The sequence below is a fragment of the Myodes glareolus genome, chromosome 3, assembly GCF_982192425.1.
Source record: "Myodes glareolus chromosome 3, mMyoGla1.1, whole genome shotgun sequence".
NCBI classification, from domain to species: Eukaryota; Metazoa; Chordata; class Mammalia; order Rodentia; family Cricetidae; genus Myodes; species Myodes glareolus.
In genome coordinates this window covers 77,044,014-77,060,107 of record NC_142028.1, presented here as the reverse complement: position 1 = coordinate 77,060,107, position 16,094 = coordinate 77,044,014, and the positions used below count along the sequence as shown (strand labels likewise).

Below are 16,094 nucleotides of genomic sequence, written 5' to 3'. Positions count from 1 at the left end.
GAGGCAGAGGCGGGCAGATTTCTGTGAGTTCAAGATCAACCTGGTCTATTGTAATTGTAAACATAAAAAGGCCTCACAGTTCTCTGAGGGTCAGCAGTGGGTTCCAGGCAGGGAGCCACACAGCAGATGAGAGACTTTGGTGGGTCAGCAGGTCCCATGAGGAGCCATGGCGGGTGAGAGACAGAGGCAGATATGCATGCCATGCAAGAGTGAGGCTGGATATTTGTTTAGTGGGTTATGGAACGGAAGGGGACAGGAGGGAGGGGGACAGGAGAGAGGGAGGGAGACAGGAGAGAGGGAGGGAGAAGGGGAACGAGGAGAAAGAGACAGAGAGAAAGAAACAGAGGAGGTAGGGGGAGAGGAAAGAATAAACTACCTCTTAGGGAGGGAGGAAAGGGAGAGCTTGCAGGCTGGAAGAAGGGAGATCCTCCTGCCTCTGTGGACTTGGGAGGGCGGGGCTTGTCTCTTGGAGGGACAGGACAGACCATTATATTTACAAAGGGAGTTCCAGGTCATCCAGGACAGTTAAACAGAGAAACCCTGTCTTGAAAAAACCAACAACAAAAGCTCAGTGTGTGGAAGGATTGAATTCCAAGTTTTCTTCTCACTTCCACATGCTCACTATAGCTCAAGTACCTGCTCCCTCTAACTAATGAATGCATGTTTTAAAACAAAACAACCTTTCTTAAATCCAACTCAGGCTGTAGTTTTATTTAATTGAATATTTTAAAAACAGGATGTCGGAGCCAGAAGCAGCCTCCGAGAAGGACGTGTTTCTCATGATCCGTCGCCACAAGACCACCATCTTCACGGACACCAAGGAGTCGAGTACCGTGTTCGAGCTGAAGCGCATCATCGAGGGCATCCTTAAGCGGCCGCCGAATGAGCAGCGGCTGTACAAGGGCAACCAGGTCCTTGATGATGGAAAAACTCTGGGCGAGTGTGGCTTCACTAGCCAAACAGCAGGGCCACAGGCCCCAGCCACGGTGGGCCTGGCCTTCCGAGAGGGTAATGCCTTCGAAGCCCTGCGCATTGAGCCCTTCTCAGGTCCTCCAGAGTGTCCATATGTGATGAATTCACAGAATTCTGGAGGCAGTGACCATGAACAAGCTGTGCAGTGAGGACCCCAGGTCCACCACCCCTAGAGACCCATTCCCTTAATAAAGATTTGGCTGTCAAAAAGAAAACAATAAAAGGATCTCACTACGTGTACTTGGTTGTTCTTGGAACTCACAATGTAGATCAGGCTGGTCTCAAATGCAAGTGGATCTCTTCCTGCCTATGTCTCTTGAGTGCTGGATTAAAGATACATGCCATTGTGCCTGGCAACTTTAAGTATTTCATTTATTATTTTGTGTGTATCTATGTGTGTGGTAGTGTATTTATCAAGGCTGCTCTCAGGTAGAGGTAAAAGAACAGCTTGCAGGAGTTGGTTCTCTGGTACCACCTCGTGAGTTACAAGAGGTGGGATTCGCCCCTGCGGTGGTGGCCCACGCCTTTAATCCCAGCACTCTGGAGGCAGAGGCCAGCGAATCTCTGTGAGTTCGAGGCCAGACTTGGCTACAGAGCTAGTTCCAGGACAGATAGGACTGATACACAGAGAAACCCTGTCTGGAAAAACAAACAAACAAACAAACCAAAAAAAAAAAAAGAAAGAAAGAAATGGGATTCAGGTTGTTAACAGGTGCCATTATTCCCTCTGCTGAGCCTATCACCGGCCTTTGTGTTAGGTAGGGTTGTGTGCTTATTCAGGCTGCTCCTGCCTTTTATAGCTAGTAAAAATTTGTCAGAAAGTCAGGTGTGGTGGTACATGCCTTTAATCCCAGCACTTGGGAGGCAGAGACTGGTTTCTGAGTTCAAGGCCAGCCTGGTGTATGGAGCCAGTTCCAGGACAGCCAGGGCTACACAGAGAAACGCTTTCTTGAAACAAACAAAAAACCCAAGAACCAAACCAAACCAAACCAACAGTAAAAAGAGATGGAGGATCTGAAGAGAAGGGTCAGCAGTTACAACACTTATTGCTCTTACAGAGGACCCAAACTTGACTTGCAGCATCCAGGGATTGCGGCACACCTGCCTGTAACTCTGGCTCCAGGGGAATTCATGCCTACACTCACATGCAAAGACACATGTGCACATACAACTTCACACATGGACATGTACACTCCTATACCCCTCGCAAACGTACATACATGTCATTTATACATCTATAGTAATAATAAAATGTAGTTATTTTGTGGCTGGCCATGAGGACAGAAGCCACAGTCTGGGCCTTTTCCTTTCTCAGCATTTCTAAAATGTATTAATGGAGTCCTTACTCCCGTGGAGGGGACTGTACGTTCTCCCATTCACCTTAGCTGCCTGGTGACTGATGCTACTTTAGCATATGAGAGAGTCTCGAAACTAAGTATGTTTCCTATACATTCTTTCCTACTTTAAACCTATGATGTGTGTAAGTTAAACTCTTTTAAAAGTTCCCATACTGCCTTTGTGACATTAGTGTGGCATAGAAATGCTCTTTGGACTGAAATCTTGAGTGGAACAGCAGAATAGTCTGAGAATCTGCAGGCTTGGCTTGCGTATTGGTTTGCTGTTAATTTGCCGGACGGCTTTGTGTTTTCTTGGCCCACACATGCCAAATAACTCTTATGTTAGCAGTAGACGTAAGAAAAAGATTGAAAACTTTTACTATTTTAAAAAGTTTTAGGTCAGGGCTTGAGGGGTGAATACTTTTAATCCCAATATTTAGGAGGCAAAGACAGGGGTATCTCTGTGAGTTGGAGGGCATCCTGGTCTACATAGACACACCCTTTCTCAAAAAATGAAAAACAAAACAAAATTTTAGAGTGTAAGAAAATACAATACTCAGAAAAAGTATTTGTCACATACCAAAGAAACCTGGGACCTGAGAATCTCACCATAAATATGATTTTAAAATTAAATTTATTCTTTTAGAGACAGGGTCTTGTAGTATTAGCATTGCACTATATTGAACTTTTAAAAATTTGTATGTTGGTCACACCCTCCCCACTGTCAAAGTGGCAGCTCCACTGTTCTCCAAGGCTGAGTGAGTACCTGAAGAGTTACTTGTCTGCCCAGGACCAGCTGCTGCCCTACAGTGGACTGGGCCCTTCTAAGTCAATTAGCTTACACCCCCCCCAAAAAAATCAAACCCACAAAATCCCCACAGGCTAGTCTGATCTAGGCAATTCCTCAGTTGGGGTTTCCTCTCCCAAGTGACAATAGTTTACTGTCAACTTGACAGAAATGAACAGTTTGCATGGTGTGCACAAAGCCCCAGTGTTCTAAGCCTGCTGCCACGAAAACGGTGTGGGATACACCTGCAATCCCAGCACTAGAGATGTGAAGGCAAACGAGAGTATAGGCTGTGCGGAGAGCACTCCACTCTACTGCCCAGAGCTCCAGCATGACTGTCTAAGATTTCCTGAACAGCTGATTCGATGGTCTTACTATTTGGCTCTGTTCTGTACCCTTGGTGGCTACAGGGTTAGTAAACTCATTTATGACCAAGTGTCACACACTGAGCAGAACACAGTGCAAGCACGTGGGTCTGAGTCCAGTTCCCAACAACTACATAAAAATGCCAGGACCAAAGCTATGTGCTTGTAATGTAAATGCAGGGGAGACAGGTAGGTTGGCACTTGCTGGTTAGCAAACCTCAAATAAGCATCAAGTACAGGGGATTGTCTCAACCCACAGCACATGGCTCCCAACTGACTCTAAATTCCAGCCTCAAGAAGACTAAGACACGCTTCTGGCCTACACCCAAATGTAGTCTGCCTTGTAGCCTATTGGCTTTAATCTTGCACACATCTCAGAGTTCTGGGAGTAAAGAACGGATAGGCCTGACCATTTCTTTTTAATTTTATTTTTGGGATTTTATTTATTATGTATGCAGTGTTCTGCCAGCATGTATCCCTGCAGGCCAGAAGAGGGCACCAGATCTCATTACAGATGGTTGTGAGCCACCATATGGTTGCTGGGAATTGAACTCAGGACCTCTGGAAAAGCTCTTACCAGTGCTCTTACCAGTGAGCCAACTCTCCATCCTTGACCATTTCTTTTTTCCTTCCTCTTAAATCACATGTTCATGGGGAGAGGGTTCATCAGGGTATATGGGGTCAGAGTACAGCTTCCAGGAGTCAGTTCTCCTTCCATGAGGACGGATGGCAGGCTTGATGGTAAGATTCTTTAAGCCTTTAGTAGTAACATCATTACTATAGGTCAGTTTCAAAGTAATTTATTTAAATAACTTGGCGTAGCCCTATGTGGTGGGTACCATTTAAAGGGTCCATACCCCTAGGATCCTCTAAATCAGCAATTCTCAGCCTGTGGGTCAAGACCCTTTAAGGGTTGGAGGGGACTTCACAGGAGTAGCCTAAGACCATTGGAAAAACATTTACATTATGATTCATAACAACAAAATCAGTTATTTCAATAACAATGAATGTAATTTTATTGTTGGGAGTTACCACAACATGAGGAACTGCATTAGGAAGATTGAGAACCACACCTCTAAATAGTATCTCGCAGTACTACACAAAAATATAACAGTTATGAGTCCAATATTTGAAGGCAGCTGCTGATTTTGAGTCTGTCTTTAACTTAAATGTGTGTTTCTTGATCAGTGTAAATTGAGTCTTGACTCTCTCTGATGAGCTTCAGGAAAGAGTCAAAATAAATGTGCTTCTTCAGCACATCTTTAATCCCGGCACTCTGGAGGCAGAAGCAGGCAGATCTCTGAGATGGAGGCTAGCCTGGTCTACAGAGTGAGTTCCAGGACAGCCATAGTCACACAGAAACCTTGTTTTGAAAACTAAAAAAAAGGTGCTTTTTCAAAACCCAAATTATACCCAAAATAAATCTACCAAAGTGGGAGCCCACGGGGGAAAGGTATCAAGGGCCCGGGGAGAGAGGTGGTGAGACAGTGGGGCTAAGCCAGCTTCGTGCTCTGCTGAAATTCTGAGGCTTGGTAAGCGTGGAACTGGGACGCTCAGATGTAGTGCTAGGGCGTTCTGAGGGCTGGGCTAAGCCTAATAGGGCCAAACGTTGGGCAGGTGGGGTGGAAAAGTAGATCTTCTGTTCTTCTGAGTACCGTTCTGCAGGAGTCACGGCGTCCCGGTACGTCCAGTCACGCCAATGGAAATTGAAGCCTTCAAGCAGAGTGATGCGGCCAGCTCTTGTAGGCACACAATCAGGGGGCTTTCTGGGTGGCAAATTTGGCACTTCAATCCCCGGCAGCAACATTACCCCTCGGATAGCAAACCAGCCCCCAAATCGGGGGTGTATGCAAACACCTGCTATGTGCTGGGGAGAAGGGAAAAGAAAGGCAGAGTTACAGAGGCCATTTTGACACTAAGTCCAGCTACCATTATTGCAAGCACTTTTTTTCTTTCTTCCATTTATTTTTATGTGCAAGCAGTACCTACAGAGGCCAGCAGAGGGTGAGCTGCCAGCCATGTGGGTGATGAATGAATGCCACTCTTCTGTAAGAGCAACAAATGGCCCTAAACTTTGGCTAATCTCTCCAGCTCCTATTTTTACTCACTTACTTCCCACTCAGACCAGGCTGACCTTAAACTCACAGAGATCTGCCTGCCTCTGCCTCCTGAGTGCTGGGATTAAAGGCATGTGCCACCACCACCTGGCTTTAAGAGAAATTTTTAAAATATTAAAAGGGACCAGGTTTTTGAACTGTGATGTCCTCAGGTAAACCAGAAAGCAGGTGGCCTATTTGTCAGAACCACAAATATTTTGTCCTGGGTTATATATCAACGTCATGAAAGGAAGGTGATGCAATGTGGAACCTCACAGGGATACTTGGAGGGGCTTTTACTAATTTTTTTTTTCTCCGTCCCCACTCATTCATTCACATGTATTCTCTAACCTTGGTCCCCCATGGGTCAGCATCCACATCTTGTCGTTGGTAGTAATAAGCAGCCCCTGCCACATGGGCTGCAGTCTGGGCTAGAATCTTAGGGCGCCGGTTGGGATGGACCTCATAGTCAGCAATGACTTCTATTTGCCGTTCTGGAAACTTCTGGAACAGAATAAGGGGCTCCTGTTAGCATGATGGGAGTCACGACTGTTCCATTAAGGCCTAAGACGTGTATTAACATGGTCCTGTCTCATAAGTCTATCGTTTGGTTTTTTGAGACAGGGTCAGAATGTCCTTGAATGTCACCAAAGATGACAATCTTGCCTTTACCTCCCTACTGCTGGGATTCTCCATTAAAAGCCCTATTTCAAGGGAAAACATAACTTTAACCTAAGAAACTAAGTGAAGAAAGTTGAAGTTCCTCTGCCCTCTCAGAAGGGCCTGTGCAGGAAGGGAAATACAAAAGACCTTGCTCAGAAGCCTCTATTATCAGGAGTTATTGAGCCTTGTCTTGCACAATTCTGGGGTGGGAAGACCCTAGAATTTATATGTACAAATTTATGTGTATATAAATGAGTAGAGGCTGGGAAATTCTATTCTGACTTCAAAAGGCTCGGAAGACAGCACAGAGCTTGTAAGCACAGAACAATGCGCAAAAGACGTAGGGTTTACTCATATTCCAATTAGAGATTAAAACTAGCATGAGGTTCACACAGTTGTCCATTAGTGTAGTCACCCACGCAACTGACTTCAGATGGGAAGTCTTCTAAAAGAAAGGGTGAAACCTGGGTATGAGAAGGCAAAACAGGAAGCAGTTATAGGATGTCACAGCTCCTAACTCTAAGCCTAGATCCTGCACTGAGCTTGATCAACAGGGAAGCAGAGGCAGGTCTGGGAGTTGATGGGAAGTTGAACCTCACCTCGGTAACATTTCTCAGGTGGTAGGATACGCACTGATCCACAGGGTCTTTCAGCGGTTGGGGCTGGTAGCTCTTTAAGAAGGGTTTGAGGGCTTTGTCAAACATAGCAGGTGTGCTGAGTACCAGGAAGGCCAGGGTAGGTCCTGGGAAGGGTAAGTGGAAGGCTGGAGGCAGGAGTTCATTGTACCATCCCACCTAGAACACAGAAAATTCAGGTCGGGTTGCCAAGCAGCTTGGGCCTTAATCAGGCCCATATCTTGGCTTTGTATTCAAGGGTTCATATATTCTGCAACCATCTCCATTTCATTTATTCAAAGAATTTTCACTGATGCTATGTCATGTATGCATAGTAAACTTGTATGGGCAATCTGTTTGCAATCGGAAGGGACTTAGCCTAGGAAAGAGTTTATGAACAAGCTAGAATAAATAGAAGGTGACAGTACACTTACAACCAGTCCTATGGCAGACCACATTAGTATTCTGACATTCGAAAGAAACTGAACTCCAGTCTCGGGGGCTGGTGAGGAAACTGAAGGTTGATGTGGGGGATAGAGAATCTGTTGTCTGTTTGTTTATTTGAGACAGGGTCTCTCTATGTATCTTTGCCAGGTAAAAATGCACTCAGTCCTGGTAGAAGGGGAGAAAAGAGGAAGGGAGGAGAACAGAGAAAAATATATAGCTCAATAAAAGCAATAAAAAAAATGTACTTGGCTCACTGGGCTGTGGTGGCACACACCTTAATCCCAGCCCTGTGGGGGAAGGAGGTGGCAAAGAGACAGGTGGATTTCTGAGTTAGAGGCCAGCTTGGTCTACAGAGTGAGTTCCAGGACAGCCAGGGAGACCCTGTCTCTAAACACTAAAGAAAAAAAGAGAAGAAAACAAAAACAAAAACAAAGAAAAAAAACAAACGTGCTAAGCACACTGGAAAAGAGCAGACTATCTGGTCTGGTGGAAGGGAAGGGTCTGTACTAAGGAGAAAAGGTTTGAGAGATTTGTAGGAGTGAGGTTGTGCCTGGCCTTAAATGACAACTTAAAAACAATGACTCCAATTTGGTGACAATGAGGAACCACTTAACTTAAAAGAGTAAAGTGGCCTGGTAGTTTAAGAGACCTGGTCTCAGTGTAGAGAATGGATTGGAGGCAAAATGGCAGCAAGGAGACTATGCTAATCCTATTGAGAGAACTGTTCTGGCATACAGGATAGGTTGTTGGGCTGAAAACTATGAGTCTGGAAGACTCAGGGGATAGTCATGGTGGCTGCTGGATGTAGAACTGGGAAGGTGGGTGGCAGGACCTGATGACAGACTACAGCTAACTGTTCAGTGCATTAGCTCCCACTACCCAGACTTCACACACACACACACACACACACACACACACACACACACACACACACACAATTTTTCTTACTCTAGGATGTACACAATCCTCCTTCCTTTCAATCCATCTTTTTGTCAGTTCTTTGTTCTGCTTGTTTTTGTGCTGGTGCTTGAGATTAAACCCAGAGCCCTGCCGGTACTAACCCAGCATGCTATCACCGAGTTACAGCCTCAGCTCTCAGTTTCATTCTTTTTCCTCACGGAGCTACATCCTCCATCCTCCAGAGGATCGATTTCAATTTTTTCCCATTAGTTCTCTATAATACCCTATTCTAAGCCTTGCTGTGGATAGCTCAATGGAATGGGTGGGAAATGGGAAGTCTAAAAGATAGGTCAAAGGACTCAGGATGACTTTAGTTTAGGTTTGTGTCCTAAGCATATCTTGTTCGCTCAGTACTGTGGGAGGAAAGTGTGGGATCAGGCGGGGCTGGGACGGGTGGAGAGGGACGGGAGTCACAGAGACTTCTGTACCAGGCGAGCGTGAGGAATTTCTAAGCTAGTCCTGTATTGATGGCTAGTAACACTATGAATTAGCCTTCTGTTGGCTGATGGAACAAACTAGTCAATTGTGTCTTGTTCGACATCAGGAATACTCTTCTTTCTTCATCTGATCTAATACATAGCCATGCCAACCTTTCAAACTTTGACCTCTCTCCTAACTCCTTTGGAAGCGTCCGGTGATTCCGGTTCCATGGGGGGGGGGGGGGTCATTTTTCCCGTAAATTACGGAGATGAGAAGTTAGAAATCGTGGGTTGTATCCAATTCATTTGTTTGACAACATAAAGAAGTAAAAGGGTAAACATGTGGCTGTTTATCTTTTTAAGCAAGCCCCATTTCACACCACGACTCGGAGAACCGGTCGTTAGATGGCCGCGGTAGGAGGCTGGGTGGGATAAGAAGAGCTCACCGGGCCTCACGGTTTTGCCGCCAAGACCAATCATAGTGCTGGCGCTAAGAACACAGGGAAGACAAACCAACCTGGAAGGGGTAAACCTCGAAGCCAAAAGGACATAAGGTGTCCTCAATCTTCTGCTTCAGTTCTGCGACATGCGGCTCCATACCGCACGCTGAACGCTGAGCTTGCTGGGAAATGGAGTTTCATAGTTAGTTTGAGTTTGTGCGCGTCAAGCCGGGCTGGACTACATTTCCCAGGAGGTAAAGGACCAGTAACGGATTCAATTGACTCTGCACAATGCATTTTGGTATAAATAGTTCCTTTGGTCCTCGGAAACGAAATTTAACAGAGTCTATAAGACTCCACCTCCCGACAAGCTTCACGGGGGGTGTGTGTATGAACGTACGGGGGCGCTTCCAGGGAAACGTATTTCCGCCCTCTATTGCCTGTTGTCTCGGCAAGAAGCGAACTCAGTTTCCCGGGTGTCGTTGCGGCACCCGCTCTTAAATGTCATTCTCCGCCTACCTGAGTTTGAACTTGCCGGTGGTAGTGGTGACTGACACAGACTTGACGCAGTTCTAGCGTCCTTGATTTGGGGAGGTTGAAGTCAAGATTCGGCTCACTGTACCCTCATCTGATACCTGTATTTTAGAGTATTCTGCTTTTTTCCCATTTCCCCAAGAACGCGTTCCCTAGTTCCAGATTCGCGGTTTTGCTGTGGTACTACATCAGTAGCCTTAGTATCCCCCCTCCCACTTTCCTCTTTCCATGTAACACTCTGACTTTTCCTGGCCTGCACCGGGGATATCTCCGCGTGGGAAGAGTAAGAGCAGGAACGTAGTCCTCAGTGTTCCATGATGAATAGGAGCCCTAGCTGGTCTGATCAGCTTCATGCAGTTCTCACTTCAACAGATGAAAATATGGCCCGGATTAAGGTGAGGTGGCACAGGAACCTCTCCTCCCGCCATCCCAGAGTTCACCCTGCCCTATTGGGAGGCTTGGCTAGGGCATAGGCATAGGCTAAATGACACTGAGCGCTCACTGGTTTGTGGAATTGTTTTCTGTTGTAGCAGAGTTTGTATCCTCTTCGAGTTTCCTCTACAGGTAAGTGTTGTCCTTTCTCCCAGCCTTTTCTCTTTCCAAGACCTTCTTCCAGTGCCTGCTTGTATCGTCTACGATTCTGTACAAATTCCAGCTACTTTCCTTCTGGAACTCTAATTTCCTACCTACACAGACAGACCCTGCTTTTGTCCTTTCCTTATTCCTTCAATAGGGGACCTGGCTGACACTTGGATTTCCCCTCATCACTTGCCTCCTCAGCCAGAGGCTCAAGCTCCTCAGCCTTGGGCTCTAAAGACTCCTACTCTTGGAGAGAGACTGAGCTGCACCGAATCTCACAGCTCATCATCTCTCTGGGATGAAGTCACTAAACTCCGATCCCAGCTTCAGGCTCAGACTCGGGTGAGGTAGTAGGTATTTGTGTGTGGTGGCAATGTAAAAGGATAATATCAGGATTTGGGAAAGTAGTAGTTCCTGGCTTTCTCTACTTGGCTAGGTGACTGAGGTTCTAAGGCATGCTGTGCAGAATTTGTTGAAGGATCAGGAGCAGCAGATGAACAAGATCAGTGCTCTAGAAGGTACTGGGCCGCTTCTCTTCATGTACAGTATACAGAGTTTTAAATTAAAACCAGAGTTTCGTGCATGCTGAGCTATGCTCTCCTGCTGATCTATGCCTAACTTTTGGTTGTAAAGCTTAACCTTTAGTGGTTGAGCTGTCTCTTCAGCCCCACACAGCTTTATATATGTACCCACAGTTTTGCTGTGTAGCTTTTGTATGTGTGTATGTTTTGATTTTCAAGTAGCGCCTGGGTTCATGGATGACGCTCTTAGAGCAGTCTGCCTTCACTTGTCCCACTACAGTGTCACTGAAATTGCTTCAGGAGGGCCCGAAAGGGAGAGCCCTTCTGGAGCAACGCCTGGAAGGGTTGAGAAAGGAACTACAGGGCCTTCGGAACCAGGTTCAAGAGCTAGTCCAAATCCAAATGAAAACAAGACCGGGAAAGTTCAGTAGTACCAGAGGCTTCCACAAAGAGCTACAGACTGAGTAAGTGATGAGCAAGACTTCATCTTTTCCATCCTTTCTTCCTTTAAGGTTTATTTCCTGGTGTCGCACACCTTTATTTCTAGTGCTCAGGAGTCAGAGAGTGGCAATTCTCTATGAGTTTGAGACCAGCCTGCTATACATATTGAGTTGTAGGCCAACTAGGGCCACATAGTGAGACCTTGTCTCAGAAAACCAGAAAGGACAAGGGAAAACAATTATGTGTATGTTTTACCTGCATGCGTTTTGTGCAGCACATGCATGTCTGTTGAATCCTCTGGAATTGGAGTTAAAGATGGTTTTTCTTTAAGAGCAACAAGTTCTCATAACCACTGAACCCTCTTTTGAGTCTTCTGAACCCTTGGCATATCAGAAGTTTAGCTTCCTCAATTTATTTTTCTGTGATGTTGAATATTGACCCTTGGCCTTGTTCATGATAGGTAGACACCCTTAACATTGTAATCTCCAGCCACTTTGGGTTTGTTATTTGATTCTAGAATGACACTGCTGTCACTCATGTAGGCACCAGCTTTTGTGGGAAGAGTCAGAGATTCTTCGGGAGGAACTGAAGTTGCTTCGAGACCAGCTGAGTAAGTCCCTTGTCCCTCTTTCTGGAATAACTTCTCCCCCTCCCCAAAGATTTATTTATTTATTTATTTATTTACTATGTATACAGTGTTCTATCTGTATATATGTCTGCAGGCCACCAGATCTCATTACAGATGGTTGTGAGCCATCATGTGGTTGCTGGGAATTGAACTCAGAACCTCTGAAAGAACAGCCAGTGCTCTTAACCTCTGAGCCATCTCTCCACCCCTGGAATATCTTCTAGTAACTGACCATACTCTACCTTTTTGAGTTGTTGAAAAGTCTGGCAAATTATTATTATCATTTTTTTTTAATTTTTTGAGACAGGGTCTCTGTATTGCCTTGACTGTCCTCGAACTTACTGTATGGACCAGCTGGCTTTGAATTCACAGAAACACACTGCCTCTGCCTCCCAAATGCTGGGATTAAAGGCATATGGCACCACCCCTGGCCAGGCAAATTATTTGTGTTTCTGCGATTTTATATATTGTGTGATGCTGGGTATCACATACAGGGCCTTGTACTTGCTATGCATGTGCTTCACCACCAAGGTACACCCCTAACCTTTGGCAATATATTCTGTTTTTTTGTTTCTCATAGTTTGAATTTAGTCTCTTCCCCTCAGCTTGGAATCTTTCCAGCCGCTGGACCAGAACATGTTTGTCTAAGTTTCTTCTGCCAGACCAGTTACAATGCAGTGAAGAAGAAGGAATGAAGTTGGAGGGTTGGCCCTCATAGTCTGTCTCATTTTCAGGCCAGCATCAGGAGTTGTTGCTGAGACAGATGGCTGGTGGGCGCCAGGTCCAAGCCCGCAGCTGGAAGGTAGGACAGGGTCAGACCAGTCTCCACATATTTTTTCATGGAGTCCCCATCCTTCTTATCTGTCCCACGACAGAAAGGCCTAGATATCTTCTCCCATCCCCATCTCGATCCCATCATCTTTCTGCATGCTGATTCCGTATCCCTCCAAAGAGGCTCTCCCAGGCTTTGCTGTAAACACGAGTCACTGTCCTTGCCTGCGCGAAGGCTCTCATGTGCCGAGGAGGGGAGTTTGGGGAGGGAGTTTCCGTTGGAAAGGGAGAGATTTAGTCCTCCTTCTGCATCATGGTCTGGCGGTCTGGCAGTCCTTGGAACACCTGCAGAGTGACCCGAAGAGCAAGGTTCAGACTTTGGAGGTCACCAGGACAGAGGCCCCTGATGCCCAGAAGGAGGAGCCCTACCTCCTCAGGTCAGAAGTTGTGTGTGCTGTGGCAGTAGAGGGGATTTGTGTCATAGGGGTCAACAAAAGTTCAGCTATCCTAAATTTGGCCAGGATCTGAGTATCTGGGGTTGTATTCATAAGAACAACAGTGGACATTCTAACTTAGGCTGTCCTTGAGCTCCTGATTGTTCTGCTTCTTTCTCCCAAGTGCAGGTGTTACAGGTAGATGTTGCTAGTCCCAGCTTTTGTTATTTATTTTTTTATGTCTTTAGCTCACCTGTTTTACTAAAATTTTTTGTAGTTTATTTAGTCTGCATATGTATAGACATGTATGTGCCATGAAGTGCAGAAGACCAGTAGGAATCCCTTCTACTGTGTGGGGTTCAGGATCAACCTTAGATTGCTAGTCTTAACAGAAGGCACATTTATTAGCTGAGCCATCCTGCTGCTCCCAATGTTCGTCATTCGTCATTTGATTCAGAGTTGGGATATATCTAAGAGTGTCTGAGTGATAATGGGGGAAGCAAGGTGGGAGTCTGGAATCCTGACCTTAGAAAGGAAGACAGTTTTATGCTGGAAGAGTCCTAGATCCATCACCTTCCTTGCCTCTGATTGTTCCTTCTAGGACCTCTGTTCATGCTCAGCAATCTAAGCTGCCTCTGGCCACCATCTTCGCCATGTCTCTTTCTTCATCTAGCTCTGAAGTCAGTCTTCCAGACTGTGACCGTAGCTGGGAACTCTTAAGGAAACTAGATAGGGGTAAGGACAGCTCTGGGGAGGCTGCATCTAAAGGTGCCTGAATGCAGCTGTCTGTTGGGCATATTCTTTTTCTGTGTGAGTCCATCTGCCCTTCTTATATATCATGGAGAGTTAAGCTACTTTATTAATATTATTATCTTTGTTTAATTTTTTGTTTTTTTGGAGACAGGGTTTCTCTCTGTAGCTTTGGAGCCTGTCTTGGCACTCACTCTGTAGACCAGGCTGGCCTTGTTCTCACAGAGATCCACCTGCCTCTGCCTCCCAAGTGCTGGGATTAAAGATGTACACCACCACTGCCCAGCAAGATACTTTGTTATTTGATATCTATTTAGTGAAAGGCAAAGTATTTATATGATTTGAAGAGAAGCCAAAGTAGTTATTTAATTTTTATTTAAATGCTAGGTTTGCCTTTGTAGCTTAGGTTTGCTACGGAGCCCAGCCTGCTCTTTAACTCAAAATCTTCCTGCCTCAAGTTCCTGAATGCTAGGATTACAGACAGGTACCACTACATTCTTCATTACATCACTCATTGTAGTTAGGGGACAGAATCAGGTACTCAGTGAGAAGTCACCTGTGAATGGGTACATACAAACAAGGCCTGGGGGTCCTTTCCAGGAAGGTCCAGGGCCTGGTTTTATGCACACCACAGTCTCGCTAATGGTTGGTTTTTCACTTTACTTCCTCTTAGAACTTCAGAACACCCTTTCTAGCCTGGAACCCAGCAGCTCTCAGTCCCATGCCCACATCCTTGGGCCAGAGGATCTGTTCCTTCAGGGCCCCAAGGTCTTGTGGAGTGACCTGTGAGGACTTGTGAGAAGGATGAGCTAGATGAAGCGTCCATCCGAGGCAGTCTTCTCATCCCCTCTGGTGTGTGCACTCTTTCCCGAGGCATCTCCCTGTCCAGCCATTCCTGCTCCTCAGCTAATTTAAAATAAAATAGCTTGGTCTCCCTGGTGTGTTTCCTACGTGTCTTCACCCACATGAGATCGATTCTGCTGTCCATTTCCTTCTCACCTAACTGCTTCCTGTGACCTCTGCCTCTGATTTCTGACCTTTATAGATACATGTTTGACTCTAAGTTCAGGTGAACTTGGAATTCAATGATTTCCCCCATTGTGGTTAGTAAAATAGGTTCGGATGCTGGTCTGAGGCAGTATTGATGAGATCTCAGAGGAGCGTGTGGTACTCTGGTGGGCACTAGATCTAGGCAGTCACACTGTCAGACCGCTTATTATAGTGATATTTCATTTGTATTTTAGTAAATCAAGTTTGCCTGAAGATCAGAGAGTAAAACAACCACCCTGGTAGCCTCACAGACCAGGTAGTCACAACACACACCTTTAAACCAAGTAGCCACACTAGTTTTCCATAGAAACCAGGTGATAGTGGTGCATGCCTTTAATCCCAGCCCTAAAGAGGACTATAAGACAGGAGGAGACAGCTCTCAGCCAGTCTCATTCTGAGGATTCCTGGAGGCAGGATCGCCATTCTCAGCCTGTGGTAAAGGTAAGAGGCAGTGGCTGGCTGCTTTTCTTTTCTGGTCTTCATTTTGAACCCCAATATCTGTCTCTGGGTTTTTGTTAATTGTGCTACAGCTTATTGAGACTTACTCCAAATTCGCTACACCTCCTCATCCTTAGCAGGCCAGCCTGTATAGTTGAAGCAGGCTTCTCACTTTCTCTGAAATTGAGTCATCTTCAAAAACAAGCAGACAAACCCCAAAACCTTTCTTTTTCTTTTTGTTTTGTTTTTATTTTTAACAACCCTAGCTGTCCTAGAACTTTGTAGATCAGGCTGGCCTTGAACTCACAGAGATCCGCCTTCCTTTGCCTCTGGAGTGCTGAGATTAAAGGTGAGCGTGGCCTCTGCCAGGCTTATTTATTTCTTTTGAGATAGGATCCTTGTACATAGCCCTGGCTGTCAGGGAACTTGCTATGTAGACTAGGCTGGCCTTGAATTCACAGAGATCCTTCTGCCTCCAGCTTTCCTAATGCTAGGATTAAAGGTGTATAGTGCCACACTTAGCAAAAAGTAGTTTTATTATAACTTTTATGAAGAAATATGAAATTCCATGATTCAAATTCTACTATTTTCATTTTTAAAAATTATTTTAATTTATGTGTATGGTTATTCTGCCTGCATGTATGTCTGTGCACCATCTATGTGTAGTGTCCTCAGGGGCCAGAAGAAGGTATCAGATCCTCTTAAACTGGAGTTATACATTTTTTTTCTCATTATAGATGGTTGTGAGCACCATGTGGTTGCTAAGAATTTAACTCAGGACCTCTAGAAGAGCAGTCAGTGCTCTAACCTCTGATCCATCTCTCTAGCCTCAAAACCCTGTCTTGAAA

At 45.5% G+C, this 16,094-nt stretch overlaps 2 protein-coding genes and 1 pseudogene across 4 annotated transcripts; 2 read left to right on the top strand and 1 right to left on the bottom strand.

Moving 5' to 3' along the window:
• Nucleotides 1-644: 644 nt before the first annotated feature.
• Nucleotides 645-1,167, top strand: LOC125398069 (elongin-B pseudogene; annotated as a pseudogene).
• A 3,283-nt stretch (nucleotides 1,168-4,450) lies between these two features.
• Mmachc (metabolism of cobalamin associated C) lies at nucleotides 4,451-9,335 on the bottom strand. Of its 2 annotated transcripts, none has more exons than XM_085698748.2 (4): nucleotides 9,178-9,335; nucleotides 6,820-7,014; nucleotides 5,909-6,061; nucleotides 4,451-5,328 (listed from the first exon to the last, which is right to left on the bottom strand). In XM_085698748.2, the coding sequence occupies exons 1-4, from the start codon at nucleotides 9,256-9,258 to the stop codon at nucleotides 4,918-4,920; spliced, it is 840 nt and encodes a 279-aa protein (XP_085554874.1). In that variant the 5' UTR covers nucleotides 9,259-9,335; the 3' UTR covers nucleotides 4,451-4,917. The 2 variants fall into 2 exon arrangements, with proteins under 2 accessions (XP_085554874.1, XP_085554875.1); XM_085698749.2 differs by having other exon boundaries at nucleotides 6,820-6,962; nucleotides 9,178-9,315.
• Ccdc163 (CCDC163 homolog) lies at nucleotides 8,925-14,695 on the top strand. 2 transcript variants are annotated; one of them, XM_087904702.1, is made up of 11 exons: nucleotides 8,925-8,986; nucleotides 9,917-10,029; nucleotides 10,165-10,198; nucleotides 10,368-10,555; nucleotides 10,650-10,731; nucleotides 11,015-11,198; nucleotides 11,718-11,785; nucleotides 12,538-12,605; nucleotides 12,908-13,011; nucleotides 13,610-13,743; nucleotides 14,432-14,695. In XM_087904702.1, exons 2-11 carry the CDS (start codon nucleotides 9,949-9,951, stop codon nucleotides 14,545-14,547), a joined length of 1,059 nt encoding a protein of 352 aa, XP_087760828.1. In that variant the 5' UTR covers nucleotides 8,925-8,986; nucleotides 9,917-9,948; the 3' UTR covers nucleotides 14,548-14,695. The 2 variants fall into 2 exon arrangements, with proteins under 2 accessions (XP_087760828.1, XP_087760829.1); XM_087904703.1 differs by lacking the exon at nucleotides 8,925-8,986 and having other exon boundaries at nucleotides 9,393-10,029; nucleotides 10,168-10,198.
• The last annotated feature ends 1,399 nt before the right edge of the window (nucleotides 14,696-16,094 follow it).

What these genes read in the sequence shown, in the direction of transcription:
- Mmachc (XM_085698748.2), bottom strand. Translation starts at nt 9,258, where the DNA reads ATGGAGCCGCATGTCGCAGAACTGAAGCAGAAGATTGAGGACACCTTA. An exon ending in TCGAGGTTTACCCCTTCCAG is followed by an intron (nt 7,015 to 9,177) that starts GTTGGTTTGTCT and finishes TCTGTGTTCTAG; the next exon opens with GTGGGATGGTACAATGAACT. An exon ending in CTGACCCATGGGGGACCAAG is followed by an intron (nt 5,329 to 5,908) that starts GTTAGAGAATAC and finishes CCTTCTCCCCAG; the next exon opens with CACATAGCAGGTGTTTGCAT.
- Ccdc163 (XM_087904702.1), top strand. Translation starts at nt 9,949, where the DNA reads ATGATGAATAGGAGCCCTAGCTGGTCTGATCAGCTTCATGCAGTTCTC. An exon ending in TCCAAGCCCGCAGCTGGAAG is followed by an intron (nt 12,606 to 12,907) that starts GTAGGACAGGGT and finishes GCGGTCTGGCAG; the next exon opens with TCCTTGGAACACCTGCAGAG. An exon ending in GAGGAGCCCTACCTCCTCAG is followed by an intron (nt 13,012 to 13,609) that starts GTCAGAAGTTGT and finishes TGTTCCTTCTAG; the next exon opens with GACCTCTGTTCATGCTCAGC.